Source organism: Andrena cerasifolii, chromosome 15 (assembly GCF_050908995.1).
Source record: "Andrena cerasifolii isolate SP2316 chromosome 15, iyAndCera1_principal, whole genome shotgun sequence".
Taxonomy (NCBI): domain Eukaryota; kingdom Metazoa; phylum Arthropoda; class Insecta; order Hymenoptera; family Andrenidae; genus Andrena; species Andrena cerasifolii.
In genome coordinates this window covers 536,657-552,877 of record NC_135132.1, presented here as the reverse complement: position 1 = coordinate 552,877, position 16,221 = coordinate 536,657, and the positions used below count along the sequence as shown (strand labels likewise).

Here is a 16,221-nt window from a genome sequence, read left to right as displayed (position 1 = left end):
GACTGTATAATTACTCGATAATGCCTTTACACCGATCACTATGGATTTTTATTCTTCACCACGAATAAAATGCGTCGTTATACCCAAAAAACTTTTAGAATTTAACATATCTTTCCAGATATCAGTTGTAATAGCTAGGGGAGACCGGGGCAAATCGGTCACTTCTGTTTCATTGATAAATTTAACGAAAAAAATGTAATTTTTCAATTATGTGAATTATACTATCCGAAAGAGTAATCTCTATAGTACATACAGTGGCGGACAAAAGAAAGTTTAAAAGGAAAATTATACCAGAAAGACCATGATTTGTACAAAACGGAACTTTATTTTAAACGCTAATGATTTTTTTATGAATATTTACATCTTATAAAGTAATGAAAACAAAAGAATATACAGAAAGGAATAGAAAGTTAATAGTTTAGTTGAAAAAACGAAACAACTGAAAAAAGTCGATGGACAAAAGTAAGTTTAATCCCACATTTCTATGATAACCCTCTTTATATTTGACTACGTTGTTAATTTTAATATTTTGTAGGCCCTCCGTTGCTGTCTATTACAGCTTGCAGTCTTTTTGGCATACTTTCAACTAAGTTTTCTAATATATTTATTGGAAAAGTGTACCACTTTTGTTGTAGAGCTTCCCAAAATGATTCTTTATTGGTACGCGCTCTTAAGGGAATATGCTCATCTAATAGTGTCCAAAGATTCTCAATCGGGTTGAGGTCTGGCGATTGTGGTGGCCACTCGAGTTTTTTAATGTTATTTTCGGCAAAAAATTTGGATGCCACTTTTGAAGTGTGCTTGGGGTCGTTATCTTGTTGAAAGATAAATGACCCCAAGTGCATTTTTTCTGCTGACTGCGATAAATTATTGCTTAAAATATTAACATAACTAATACCAGTCATTTTTCCTTCAATTCTGACTTATTTTCCAGTTCCCGTTTTCGAAAAGCAGCCCCAAAGCATTATCGAGCCACCGCCGTATTTAATGGTTGATTGGATATTTCGCTTCTTAAGGCGGTCTGACGACTTACACCATACCCTTTTTCTTTTTTTTGTGTTCATTAATTCAAATTTTGATTCGTCAGACCATACACACTTTTCCAAAATGATAAGGGCTTGTTAAAGTGCTGTTTAGCAAATAGCAGACGTTTCTTTTGATTTCTAGCATTAATAAAGGGTTTCTTTTTCGCTGTATAATTGTTTAATCCGTTTTCATTCAACCTTCTTCTCACGGTTCTTTCGTGTATATGAACAAGATTTAAATTTTCTTTCACGGCTCGAGCAGATATGGCGGGATTCTTTTTTACTTCCCGAATTATCATCTTATTATCTCTTGGCGATGTTTTCCGTGGTCTACCAGATTTGATTAAATTATTGACTGTTCCATATTTTTTTTGTTTATCACAAATTTTTTTAGCTCCCATCATCGAAATTTCATACCTTTTTGAAATGTCTATAAATGTTAATCCATTTTTTCTATCTCTAACAATAAGGCGCCTGATATCGACGGATTTTCTATTATTTCTATTTATCTGTGTAATTAAGGATGCACAAGATTATTAAAATCAATACATATATAGAAGGGAAGAGAAAGATCAACAAATGTTTACAAGTTTATGATGTTATGATATATTTATGACAATGTTGAAGCTTTTAAACTTACTTTTGTCCGCTGCATATTTCGAATGAACTCGATTGTTAACGTACTATGGGAAAACAGTCGCATAAAGAATAGACTTTTTATGTCGTATAGAATGGGAGAATGCCCGCCGACTAGATCACTGTTACCAACGTCAGGAAAACACTCTAGTACTAATGTTACTAATATTCATGTGCACGGGTACCAACTTTAAACTTTCTTTTGTCCGTCACTGTAAATACTGCACCAAATTTTCATTAATCCCCCTTTCTAATGTTATTCCAGAGAATTTGTAATATAGTGTAAAATCGCCGTATCGAAAAATGCCGGGGTAAATCGGCCACTCCTTCGGGGCAAAACGGCCACCTCCTATTCGGGCTGGATGTTGATTAATTTTTAGTCATAAATGAAAATGAGTCGTTTATTTCTCAATTACAAATTACAATAGAGTCAAAAACTGTTTGAAAAGTTCAGAAGTTCACGTTTTTAACGCACACATGCTGCGGTTTAAATATTGTTGCATTTTTCAGTCATCTTCAGTTTCCGAGGGCAGTCGCTTCTTTTGGCTCCTGCGTATACGCAAAGTACGTCCAGATGAACACCCTGTCTTCGTCAAAGACTGAGATTCCAATTCCACATTGGTGATCGTAACAGCTTTTCTTGGACGACCTCTTTTCTTTGGAGTCGAATTCAGAGTAGCAGATGATTTTCCGAATCCTCTCACCCGTGGAGTAGTTTGTGCTATTTTTTTTTGTTTCGACGCGGCTTGCTCCGTCGCCAATTGTTTCATTTCTGGTGAATCCGTTACTATTGCAGTTTTTCGACGTTTTCACCCTCTGCGCGTTTGCTTCCTTGGTCCCGCTTTTGGCAAAGGTCGTATACTTTCAAGCGTAGAGTTTAAAACTTCTAGGTTTTCGGGCTCAGTGGATGTTCTACTGCGTCTGCTCTCATCGTTCGAAACTGTAGAAATGTTGCCCTCGTGCTCAAAACGTGAAGACGATGAAGCAACTGACTCGTTCCCTCTCTCAACCGTTTCGGAATCTACAAGTGACGGTAGCTGACTCTCATCATTTTCATCGGGCGCAAGCTCAACAGTGTTTGGGTCCTCTCTATCTGTTACGCTACTTGGTAAAAACTCAAAGTCTTGAAAGATGTCTGGATTGAAAGGAGCGATCCCAGTGCATTAGAAGCCAGAAATGATGTTTTGGCTTGTAGCAGCCAGCGGCAATGCTTTCGTCACGATGCTGGGAATGTCGTAAATGGTCATGGCTTTTCCCGGATTTGCTGTCATCCAGCTATCGCAGTGTGAATTCATCGCTCTCTTGAAGGGACCAAAAACAGTTCGATCGAGCGGCTGGAGTTTGTGCGAACAATGTGGTGGCATTGTCAGCACAACTATGCCGTTCTTTTTGCAGAAATCTAGTGCATCAATCGACAAATGAGATTTATGGTTGTCGAGAATGAGTAAAATCGGATTTTCCACAGATGCACACACGTGCTGTTGAAAGAAATGTAGAAATTGAAGAAAATGTTGCGCATTCATCCAGCCGCTAGGGTTACCTGCGCCTTCACAGCTTGGTGGACCACCATTCAGGAAATAATCATTCAATTTCTTCCGGGGAAGATGAAAAAGGGTGGTAATGCACGTCCTTCTGCTGACACTGCCAAGGCCATGGTGACAAGAGTACCCCGCTCGCCTGAGGTAACGCGCCCAACTTGCTTCACCCCGCGCCGCGCAATGACTCTGTCAGGTCTGTGGACGGTAGTTACCCCTGTTTCGTCCATGTTCCATATTTTGAATGGCCCTAAGCGATGTCGATCCAAAACAGTCTTCAAATTCTCAAAAAACCCTGATACGTTTGCTCGATTAAAATTAGTCGCCCGGGCCAAACTAGTTGGTTCGGGTTTTCTAATCGATAAAGGGTCTAGCCGGATAAGCTTAAGGAAAACGGCCCCAGCACCAATTTTAATATTTATGTGTTCTAAATAATGCTCTTTGCCTAAAAAACCACTGAGAAAAATTTCAGATCTCTACCCCCTCTCGTTAGGGTGATATGGGGATAACAACCCTAAACTTTACTATTTTTTTTCTCAGGAACTACTTAAGATATTTGAATGTTTAAAAATGCAAATAGTAGGTACTTTTTAGCTCTACCACATATATTTTTTTCGAAATTGTAGATCAATTGTTAAGGGTGAAAATAAAGGAATTCATTTTTGGGGGGTTGTTTTGGCAAACAACCCCTTGAGTGACACCTACGAAAAAAATCAGGAGTAAAGCGTCACTACTTAAGTATTATCTATTTAAGTTACAGAGGGGTCGGATTGGTGGAACATAGTAAAAAATAAATAAAACGTATATAAAATCTCTTGGCATATTGTACTAAATAGGCCGGCCGCATGACCAATAGGGAGGCAAAAAATCGTGCATGTTTAGGATCTTTTCAGGAAAGCTTAGGAAAATGTATATTCATAAATGCCATTACGTTGTAAAACTTACATATTTAACCAGTTTTGGCAATTATTAATCAAGCGCTTTGCGACGACTGCCGCTGATTGAAAATGAATCGTCTGAAATAAACAATTCGGACATTTTTAGATAATGTGTTGAATATTTCTAAAAGGAGAACGCGTTTAAGGTTTTGTGTGTAGTTTACACATTAATAAAAAAATAATTTTTTAACTTACACGTTATCGACTTCTGGTTCTAATCTTCGTCGCTGTCTTCGTCAATAACAGCAGTTACGGTGGTTATATCGAATAATTCGGTTAATATTTCCGCTGGCTTAATAATTTTTTATTTGTAACGCCCATGTGCTAAATAATAAATTATGGCAGCAACATGGGAACAGCATCCCACAGTCCTATTGCCATTTGCACAATCACAGGTATAGCGTTCTATACCTGCAGAGGTGTTCGAAGGTTCGTACTGAATATAGCACTGGTATGTTTTGCTGTTTATGTGCCTTGAACGGACTTTCATTTTTATAATATTGCTATTTTCTTTATAATATTCTACGTTCAAAACATCCTCAGTATTCATTAGCTCGGCGAGGTAGCATACCGCTTGTGACAACTGATATGTACCCGTAAATACCAGCTTCAGTTCATTTTCCGTAAGTTCTGGAAAATCTATGAGCGAAGTTGCAGACATTGTCGTAAAGGGTTTTTTACGTCGATTTAAATGTTCTGTTTCCACTAATTCCTGAAGTGAGTTTCGTTGAGATTGACGTTCTTTCATATATTCAATTATCGTGTCAGCGAGTTCTGGGTCAGAATTTAATCTCTTCCCAAACATATTATGTAGGAATCCAGCTATTCGGCATAACGATTTCAGACCTGGTAGCATCTTATTGTCCATGCTGTGGTGCAATAAACGATACTTTTGCCCTATAGCACCGTGTACTGCTTCTACCACCCAACGTACTTTTGTCACAAATCGGGAGGCATTCGCTTCTTCCGTGGTTAATTGTGCTCGCTTCCCTTTACACGCCGGCATTAAAACATTATATCCTTGATCCTGCATGTTCTGTACAGCATCCCGGAATCCACGGTCGACAATACAAAAATCACCTGGCCGTAAAATTGATTTTAATCCAGTAGGATCTTCTAACAGAGTTTTGATTATACTGGCATCGTTCATTGTACCATTAAATGGACCTGCTATATCAACAACGTAGCCATTTGTTGTGCAGATGGTAAATGGCTTGCATAATGGTGCCTTTTTCTGTCCGGAGTACGATTTCCTCTGATACACATTATTGCTACTTTTTCCGTGTCTAACATATGTCCCGTCAAATATCAATGCCAATTGTGTATCTCCAAAGTCAAAAAGCTTTTTTGCAACATAAGCGGTTTCAGCCGAAATCAGATCCTCCCTAGATTTTGCATTTAGTCCAAAGCAAGTTGGCAAGACATCCTTTTCAAATGCATTCATTATTTGGTGGTAATAATCGGACACTTTCTGTTCATATTCTAGGCCGAGTATCTGCTGAATCATTTTGTTTGAGCTACCACTTCTAAGCTTAAATAGAAATACCACTAGAGCTTGTGTTACTGTCCGTGACCCGCTGTTTCGCATACTGGTGAACATTTGCCGCAGTTCTATAATGTTTTCCCAGTTAAGACCAGTGAAAGTATTTAATTGTTCTTCGGATAACGAAAAATCGCCAATCTTGTCATGCAATGATACATCCACTTTGCTCGACAATTGATTGAATAGTAATGACACCTCTGATACTTCTATCGTACTGAAATTAGAATGTGCACGTAAAAGCTGGAGTTCGTCCGTATAAAATCTTTTTTTAATTATGTGCGTAGCGCAACATCGATTGCCTTTTGGTATATAAATCTTTCGTTTTGCAAATGCTTGAAGGCGTGCTTCAAGTGGTATTACGATGAGGCGACCGCTTGTATAGCACAGGGTACAATATCTGTGCGTAGATGCAACTCTTTTGAGCGGCAGTTCTATGACGTTGGCTTCCGAAATCATATTTCTGGTTTGTACATGGAAGTCTGGATCCATTGCAGTATTAGCAACACCATCATTCTCATCTATAACTGTTTCTGGACTCTGTGCCCTATACGCATTCAATCTGCATTTGTTGCAAAATACAGAGCCAATTGTCACAGTGTTGCTACAGTGTGCTTGGTATCTTATTACTTCATCTTCCGTAATAATTCGTTTTACTTTCCCGATGAATTTCCTTCTTGATAAATTACAATTAATGCAGTTATCGGCATTAGCAGTTTCAGACATCTCAAAGTATATTAACACTACCACTTTTCGTTGCACGACTAAAGACGCTAGAGAATCTCCAACAATTAACAAAACACATGAATGTTTCGTCGCATAGCAACGCGATGCTCATCTCATAGCAAAGCGCTGCTCATCTCATAACAACGCGGTGCTCATCTCATAGCACTGTGTTGTTCATCTGATATATTCTCTGTTCAATAGAAGTGTCAGACGTATCTTTGTTATTAAACCAATTGTCGAGCAAAGTGGATTTATCATTGCATGACAACATTGGCGAAGAACAATTAAATACTTTCACTGGTCTTAACTTGGAAAACATTATAGTACTGCGGCAAATGTTCACCAGCTGGATTCCTACATAATATGTTTGGGAAGAGATTAAATTCTGACCCAGAACTTGCTGACACGATAATTGAATATATGAAAGAACGTCAATCTCAACGAAACACACTTCAGGAATTAGTGGAAACAGAACATTTAAATCGACGTAAAAAACCCTTTACGACAATGTCTGCAACTTCGCTCATAGATTTTCCAGAACTTACGGAAAATGAACTGAAGCTGGTATTTACGGGTACATATCAGTTGTCACAAGCGGTATGCTACCTCGCCGAGCTAATGAATACTGAGGATGTTTTGAACGTAGACTATTATAAAGAAAATAGCAATATTATAAAAATGAAAGTCCGTTCAAGGCACATAAACAGCAAAACATACCAGTGCTATATTCAGTACGAACCTTCGAACACCTCTGCAGGTATAGAACGCTATACCTGTGATTGTGCAAATGGCAATAGGACTGTGGGATGCTGTTCCCATGTTGCTGCCATAATTTATTATTTAGCACATGGGCGTTACAAATAAAAAATTATTAAGCCAGCGGAAATATTAACCGAATTATTCGATATAACCACCGTAACTGCTGTTATTGACGAAGACAGCGACGAAGATTAGAACCAGAAGTCGATAACGTGTAAGTTAAAAAATTATTTTTTTATTAATGTGTAAACTACACACAAAACCTTAAACGCGTTCTCCTTTTAGAAATATTCAACACATTATCTAAAAATGTCCGAATTGTTTATTTCAGACGATTCATTTTCAATCAGCGGCAGTCGTCGCAAAGCGCTTGATTAATAATTGCCAAAACTGGTTAAATATGTAAGTTTTACAACGTAATGGCATTTATGAATATACATTTTCCTAAGCTTTCCTGAAAAGATCCTAAACATGCACGATTTTTTGCCTCCCTATTGGTCATGCGGCCGGCCTATTTAGTACAATATGCCAAGAGATTTTATATACGTTTTATTTATTTTTTACTATGTTCCACCAATCCGACCCCTCTGTAACTTAAATAGATAATACTTAAGTAGTGACGCTTTACTCCTGATTTTTTTCGTAGGTGTCACTCAAGGGGTTGTTTGCCAAAACAACCCCCCAAAAATGAATTCCTTTATTTTCACCCTTAACAATTGATCTACAATTTCGAAAAAAATATATGTGGTAGAGCTAAAAAGTACCTACTATTTGCATTTTTAAACATTCAAATATCTTAAGTAGTTCCTGAGAAAAAAAATAGTAAAGTTTAGGGTTGTTATCCCCATATCACCCTAACGAGAGGGGGTAGAGATCTGAAATTTTTCTCAGTGGTTTTTTAGGCAAAGAGCATTATTTAGAACACATAAATATTAAAATTGGTGCTGGGGCCGTTTTCCTTAAGCTTATCCGGCTAGACCCTTTGGGTGTCTTTTCAAAAAATACTTCAGCCACTTTTCTCCGGCCATATTCACTGCTTCCCATGACGGCGGTACAGTCAGTTGTAATTTCCGAGAAAAGTCGTAAGCCAAACAGCGAAACTCCTTAGCTGAAAGTCCGAAGTACATGTCATTACAATGAGTCAAGTACTTTGCCAAGGTAACTTCTTGTGGCGTGTTGAAGATCGTATTCTGTCATTTATGTTGTCCAATAACTTCGTTTTTCTCGATTTGTTCATCAGTTGTCCCTTTTAGCCACCGTCGCAACGTTGTTCTCGGTACATCGAACATTTTTGACGCAGTCGAAATTTTCATACTGCTCTTTTTCACAGCCAAAACTGCTGATTTGATCTTACCGGTGTCGATTGGAGGTTTCTTGCGATTGTAATTACGGACCATGTTGTTGAAAAATGTAGAAGATATTTATTTCTCCTCGTAACTATTCAAGCTACAATCGCTTCAATCAATATTTAAACGCACGGATATATGCAACTTTCTTTTTTCAAAGATCGAACTGCACTGCGTAGCCGTGCTTCCGTTTAGGCCACGCAATTCCTCTCCTTGTCCCGAAACCGTCAACTGTTTTCCATTGTTGAGCGTCGGATCCACCGACAGCGCTGCATCGATGAATATTTTTACCACAAAAGTTAATAAAACTACTTATTTCCTATGATTTGGCATCATCAGTGAGTGGCCGATTTGCCCCGGGTGTTACGTGGCCGTTTTGCCCCAGACATACACTCTAACTTCAATCACTCAAACACAATAGAGATTTTCCAAAATAACTCACTCTGTCATCGGAATCGTAATCGGTACCGCTATTTTAATCAATAAATACTCACCTCAAACTTCAGAACACCAATATTACAGAATAAAGACAAATTTTCCACAAGTCACGAAAATTTTTTATCACTGCCGAAAACGTATTTTGCCTTCTACAAAGTGCAACATAATCGCAAATGCTATCAAATTCCGTTGGTATTGTAGAAACATAGAGAGACGTTTACAAAAGCAAACACGAGTTTTTATTTTAATTTCTACTAGGTAAAACTTCCTGTGGCCGATTTACCCCAGTGGCCGATTTGCCCCGGTCTCCCCTATATTTTTTTACAGCGGATAATTCGTTTTTTATCATGTTTGAAAGTACGTACGTCGTATTTTCCTTCCATCAGACTCGTGACAGTCTTCCTATCAGGTATTTTGTATAGAGGAATAGCATATTTAATGAAAGTATTGAAACCTTCTTTTTATACCGTGCTGTAAGTCTATTTGTTATATCAGCAGCTTTTGATCCTCCATCTACATAAATGCGAAATTAAAAAATATACAAAAGTATTATCGAGAGTATCGTTTCCTCGATTTAAATTATGTTATGATTTCGGCTCGGCCATCCTGACATTGCTTTGATCTTCTCCGGATCCGTCTTGACTCCGCTCTCGGTGACGATGTGACCAAGATACTTCACTTCTCGGCAGAAGAAGGAGCATTTCTTTGGGGCTCATCAATAGTCCGGCTCGACGTAGGCGTGAAAACACTGCTCGAAGGCGTTCGAGCTCCTGCTCGAAGTCATTCCCGTAGATGATGATGTCGTCCAAGTAAACTAAGCAGATCTTCCAGGTCAAATCTTGTAGTACGTCTTCCATCAGGCGTTCGAACGTTGCGGGGACGTTGCACAATCCAAAGGGCATCACCTTGAATTGCCACAATCCTGTTCCTACAGATAAAGCAGTTTTCTCTCGACCCTTTTCATCCATAGATATCTGCCAGTATCCGCTCTGCAAGTCCACAGTCGAGAACCACGAAGATCCGGCGAGTGCGTCCAGGGTATCCTCGATCCGAGGAAGAGGATACGAGTCCTTCGTAATTTCGTTCAGGCGTCAGAAATCTACGCAGAATCTTATGGTCCAGTCCTTCTTCTTTACGAGGACGATCGGAGAGGACCAGGGACTCCGTGACTCTTCAATCACGCCCTGGGCCTTCATCTTCCGGAGCAGTTCTTCCACCTCTGCTCGACGATGTAGAGGCAGCCTCCGCGGCGCCTGTTTTTTATGGGTGGGCAGTCTCCAGTGTTAACGGTGTGTTTCACCCGATCACAGTTCCCGATCTGGTTCGAATCCGTGGCGAAAACATCCTGAAATTCATAGAGCAGGTCAGCAAACAGCTTGTTCTGGCTTTCTGACAAACCTGACGAGCAGCGTGTGAACAGCTCCTCCAATTGCTGCGGGACGACCGTTTCCTCCTCTTCTTCCTGCTGCTTCTTCTCGGCGGTTGGCCCGCCCAGGCGTATCTCCGGTTTGCCGGGAAGGCACAGCATATTCCGGGACAGGTCGATGCTGCAACCGTGTTTCTTCAGGAACGCTGCTCCCAGGATGCACTTCTCCACCATGTCTACGATGTAGAAATCTTCTACGCTCGAAAGTCCTCCGATGTTGACTTCCAAGCTCTTCTTACCGAAGACTTTAATTTTCTCACCCGTAGTGGAACAAATGTCGAGTCTCGTCCGGACGATGCCCTTCGACGGACACAACTCTTTGTCCAGAAGGTTAACGGGGGAACCCGTGTCTAAGATAATTCTACAGGGTTTCCCTCCAGTTTTCCACATACGCACGTTTCCTCGCACGGAATTTCTGGATCTCCAGTCGCCTCCCGCAGCGCCACACTCTTGACGACCGGGGGACTGCTCCTCAAGGTCCGGCGTCTCCCCCTTACACCGTCCGCTTCCCGTTTCTCGAGTTGGGTCTCCTGGGGGCGCCGTTGGTCTGGCCGTTCTTGGCCTTGAAGCAGTCCCTTTGAACGTGGCCCGTTTTGCCACAGAGCCTGCAGGTAATCCTTGGTGTGTCGTCGATCCGGTGCTCGGGCTTGTCGGTCCTCCTCCTCTTTTCCGGGAACATTGTAAATTCGGAGGGTTTAACCTTCCGTTTCTCTGAATACCTTTCTCGTGACTCGACCGGGGGGCCGCGAGACATCGCCTCAACGGCCTCATTTTCCAGTGCTCTGGTCACCGCGGCTCTTAGGGACGTGAACCCGCCGAGCCGCATCTCCCGCTGCATGGCAGAGCTTGACAATGCCGTCACAAATTGAGACGCGGCGAGTTTGTCACGGGTTTCCACCGGGCAGTCGGCGAACGCGGACTGCGCTAAAGTTCGATTTTGGTGGCGAGCGAGGAGATGCTTTCATCCCTCCGCTGCCTATGGCTCTTGAAGAGTACGTAGTTCAAATTGGACAGATTTTTCGCCCCGTAGCGGAATTCGAGCGCCGAAACCAATTCCGCGAAACTTTCACATTGGGCAGCGGAGAGCGTCGTGAGGACGCTCCTCGCAAAGCCCCCGAGAGAAGCGATCAAGGCTGTAGCCTTCTTTTGGTCATTCCAAACATTCGCGCGCACGATCGTCTCAAATTGCACCTTATACTCCTCCCACGAATTTTTCCCATCAAATATTGTCGGTTTCACAGCGTATCCCAAACTGAGAACGTGCGGCTCCAACAAAGAAGCAGCGGCGGGCACACTGACGGGTGCGGGGACATGCGCCGGGGGAACACAATTTACAACACTATTTACAACAGGCACATTCTCCCCACCCCGAGGGTTCGCGCCGCTACCAACCGAACTACAGCCGTTTTGTAACGAAGCGGTTACGACCTGAATTCGCTCCTCCATATTCGACATGCGCGCCTCGAAAGCCGCTTGTGTCTGTCGGTCGGCGGCTTTCCTCTCTTCCCTGCGACGGTCTTCCCTCTGCCAGCGGGCCTCGTCATTCCTCCGATGTTCCCGCATCTTTCCCACGATGCTTAACTGGAGGGAGGTGAAAAGCTCCTGTATGGAGGCATCACCCGTCGCTGCAGGAGAAATGTTTGAAGAGGCTGCGGATGCGCGAGTGGGCATCCCACTTCTGACACCAATGTTATGATTTCGGCTCGGCATAGCAGAAGTTTAATGAGAAAGTACAACAGAAGCAACAGAACATTAACAAGAACAGGGTAACAGATATAACCGTTTACAATCACAATCGCGCGAGAAATATGTAAGTGTCGATGCGTCTGCACGTAATGGCGTCTGGCTATCGAATGACAGCTTGACAGGCGATCGATCCGATCGCCTTCTTCTCGCTGTCCTCTTGTTCCTGTCACGAGCACCAGCAGGCCCTGGATTCCAACCAAAGGGTGCTCGCAACAATATTTTAAAATAAATACAGTATATACCGTAATATGATTCTTGAAGAGAAAATGCTGTATCTACTCTTTGTTGTATTTTTTTAGAACACGTAAAAATTGATTGCTGGGACGAAGTCGGTTTCTCCAACGATTGTTGATAATCTGGTTTTAATCTTTTTACTTGAGGGAAATCATTATCCTCATCATCCACGAAATTGTCAGGATTTTCCCTTACCTATTGAAAAAAATATTCCTGTATTATTACGATTCTTATTACTAAGAATAAAGTAATGAAATAAATTAGCAATACTTTACACTTTCATCAACTTTCCTCGTTTAAATTCATCTTTTTTCCTTTAACATTACACGTCTTGATATCTGGGTGATTGTGAGAAAGGTGAGAATGTAAATTGGTGGTATTACTTAGTACTTTTCAGTCTTCACAAAATATTTCCAATGTCGCTCTTAAATTTTGACACTAAATTACACAGATATCGTATGATGATTCAGTATCAGAATAAAACAAATATATCTTTCTATCAATTCCAAAATAAAACTGAATTTTGAAGATCATGAAGTAGGATAATGTAAATGTTAATGCGTACTGCTATACGATGTATACTCCATGTCATGTAAGAAGGAACCTGCCGACCGACGAGTTTAGACCGGTTCCTCGCAGGTTGATGCTCATTGGTGCCGGAAGAAGCCACTATTGGCTGTACCCCCACCAACGCTTTTTCGGAGCCAATGAGCTCATTCTACATGCGCGAAACGGGTTCCTTCTTAAATGACAAGGAGTATAGTATAGGAAGCCACGCGGAATCGCAATTTCGGTTTTACGAACACGCACACATGCAACTAAATGTTAAAAATGAAAAGCAAACTAAAATTTATATTTTAATTAGGAATATCATAGGCATAATTCAATATGAAAAAAGAATTAATGAATTTGACTTACACGTAGTAATACGATGCAGGACGCAGCCACGCGGAATCGCAATTTCGGTTTCACGAACACGCACACGTGCAATTAAATGTTAAAAATATAAAACAAACGAAAGGTTATATTATAAGAAACATCGGGCGAATTTCACTTATGCCCAAATAGCCCGTAACGGCCGTGATATCCATTACATATCACGACCGCGCCGGACGATTTGAACGTAAGTGGAATTCGCCCGATGTTTCTTAAGGCTGCCGCCTCATTTTTGTTATGGTCCGAATCGATCGAAGCGTCCCTTGTAAACAGACGGACCCTAATGAAACTACTGCGGTCGATAAAAAGAATGTAGGTTTTTGTATTACCGGTGGAGGTAAATGATGAAGAGACAATACCTTCCACTCTCATGCGGACCTACTACCGCACACGTGTTCGGAATGGGAAGGACGAACAGAAGATGCGCGTTGGTGTAACCAAAGGGGTTTTATTGCAGTCGCGTGCAACCACTGAATATGCACGCGAGATTGCTCGACATCGAGCTAAACCGACTAAACAGGTGGGGTCGTATATTGAACACAACAATGCCCAACGGGCGAAAGCCAACAAAGTGGCAGTGTCGCAGTTATGTGACCGAACGTATCGCTGAACACGTGGTAGCACATTTTATCGAACGTTCTGGAAACAGACGTTTCCAAAGGCTAGTCAGAACAGACTGGGGCGAGCCTGCATGGCGACGCACGCACAAACTCGCCAGATCCCCACTCCTGCACAGTACGCAAGGAGGGGGCAGCTCATTCCCCACAAGAAGTTGTACAGAGGTGACATCTCCAGGTACTCCGTGTAGACGAATTTTTTACGTAAAGTTGCGACATCTTCTGTTCTCTCTGTCTGTGTCGCGCTGTTGCCACATATCTTTCTATCGAGAAGTCTTGAAGGAATGCGGCACGAGAGCTGCGTCTAGCGTCAGAGCCTCGCTGAGCGCAAAGGAGGATAGCAATAATGAAAGATAGAGTGGTTCGGTAGTGAAGTTAGGAAACATGACAATGAAACAATACTAATTTGCGAATCAATATTTTTTATTTATACGTAGAAGGATGTAATATTTTGTATAATCAATGTGCAACTGAGGAGTCGGATGCAATAAGGGGACTACTTAGCGCTTTAAAATGCCAAAAATTATTGTCCAAACGCTAAGAAAGATTGGAAAATTAAATGTTATTAAACTGAATTTTAAAAAATATAGTGTCGTAAAGCTCGTCAGGGCACATTTTTTTCTGTTTACAGTTTGTTTATCCAATCATTACTATTCGAGCTAAAAATTATAAAGAAAAAAATTTTCATCCTCCAAAATCATTATTTCTTTAAACATAAATTGCGATAACTTGAGTAAATATTAAGGGATCGTTATGAGACTTGAAACATAAAACTCAGAAAACTCTAGCAAAGCCGCAAAATATATGCACAAAACCCTTATGTTAAAAAATGTAATAATATTTAATTAAAAAGTAATCCTGGACATAACCCATGCTTTTCAACGTTTGCCGTTAAAAAGTATCGAGGCAATTTTGAGGTACAGATAACTTGCAGCGACAAAGTTTTTCCTTAATATACAAGCAAGATTTTCACCAATTTTCACACTGATTCATAAATAATTGTAGAAGATATGGCGATATATATAAATTCCGCACGCCAACAACAGTCAACAGCCGCGTATAATGCGCTATTTAGCAGTTTTAGCACTCGGACGATGAAAATTTTTTTCTTTATAATTTTTAGCTCGAATAGTAATGATTGGATAAACAAACTGTAAATAAGGAAAATATGTGTCCTGACGAGGTTTATAACACGGTATTTTTTAAATTACAGTTTAACAACATTTAATTTTCCCATGCTTTCTTAGCGTTTGGACATTTTTTTCCCATTTTCGAGCGCTAGATCCCTTATTGCATTTGACCCTTCAATTTAAAAGTATACAATTTGAATAAGGTACATCACCGAAGTGTAACACGCCGATCGTAATGAAATTTATGAATGCAATAATTCTTCTAAAAACATATGACGCTTTCTTTTTTATCAATCTATACATCAAATTATCTTATCTATCAACAAGAATTGTCTGTTGTTTAAATACAAATTTAATAACGTAATCATTTTTTTAAAACATTAATTTGGACAAAAAGTATATTTCAATTGAATACTTTTGTACATGCTTTTCTTCGGAATTATTCCACAACTTCATTTTAGATTATTATCTTCTCTCATTCTGTGTAATTCCTCTTCTCCATTGACGGTCTTCCTACAATTTTGCCAGGTTGCTCGTAACGAAATGTGACGCATGCAGTGTGGATCTGTAACACATCATTAAATACATTAGGAAATACTTAATTGTTGTTTTACAAGCGTACAAAATTTTACTGCAGATTTATAAGATGTCAAATATTACCTGAAATATGGTACTTATTATTCCATTTGCCCTGGCATTACTGTCCCATACACCATGTGTGCAGTAATTTTGTAAAAAGTCCGCCTGTAAGAAATCATCGCAGACATTTCGGTAAATTTGGTATAAAAGTAAAAGTTTGTTTCAATAATTCGTCGAACATCATGCATACCTGCGACGCCCGTATGTACCAGCCTGGCGCACTTTGACCGAACCGGATTCTGTCTGTCTGCTCTTGTGAACTTAGAAATGTGTCTGAAAAAATTAAAGGGTGAATTAAATTTATTATTCCCTTTTCCACTTTCTTGGTAAAGTTACGCCGGCGTGAATTGACTCGCGTGATCGTATGATCCGCGAGTACAAGTGCCATTGCTGGCACTTGTGGCCACTGACAGAGTTTGATCAAATTTATTACTTGCTACATTTTCTTGGTAAAGTTACGTCGGAGTGAATTGACTCGCGTGATCATGTGATCAGCGAGTACAAGTGCCATTAGGGCCCTTTACACGGACGGTCTTGCGCGCGGTCCGGC

The 16,221-nt window shown here is 40.6% G+C and overlaps 2 protein-coding genes and 2 long non-coding RNA genes across 4 annotated transcripts in view; 2 read left to right on the top strand and 2 right to left on the bottom strand.

Annotated features, from left to right (window-relative positions):
* The window catches only part of LOC143377223 (mitochondrial inner membrane protease ATP23 homolog), a 200,707-nt gene that overhangs the window by 32,196 nt on the left and 152,290 nt on the right, over nucleotides 1–16,221 (top strand). The window lies entirely within an intron of this gene.
* LOC143377255 (uncharacterized) overlaps nucleotides 1–16,221 on the top strand; it is a 59,728-nt gene that overhangs the window by 21,766 nt on the left and 21,741 nt on the right. The gene's annotated exons all lie outside the window — the stretch shown is intronic.
* Nucleotides 9,419–12,732, bottom strand: LOC143377251 (uncharacterized). The gene is made up of 3 exons (XR_013087264.1): nucleotides 12,627–12,732; nucleotides 12,358–12,539; nucleotides 9,419–9,456 (listed from the first exon to the last, which is right to left on the bottom strand). It is a non-coding gene; the product is annotated as an uncharacterized LOC143377251 (long non-coding RNA).
* Nucleotides 15,168–16,113, bottom strand: LOC143376802 (uncharacterized). Its single transcript, XM_076827480.1, has 4 exons — nucleotides 15,862–16,113; nucleotides 15,693–15,776; nucleotides 15,481–15,597; nucleotides 15,168–15,365 (listed from the first exon to the last, which is right to left on the bottom strand). The coding sequence occupies exons 1-3, from the start codon at nucleotides 16,057–16,059 to the stop codon at nucleotides 15,508–15,510; spliced, it is 372 nt and encodes a 123-aa protein (XP_076683595.1). The 5' UTR covers nucleotides 16,060–16,113; the 3' UTR covers nucleotides 15,168–15,365; nucleotides 15,481–15,507.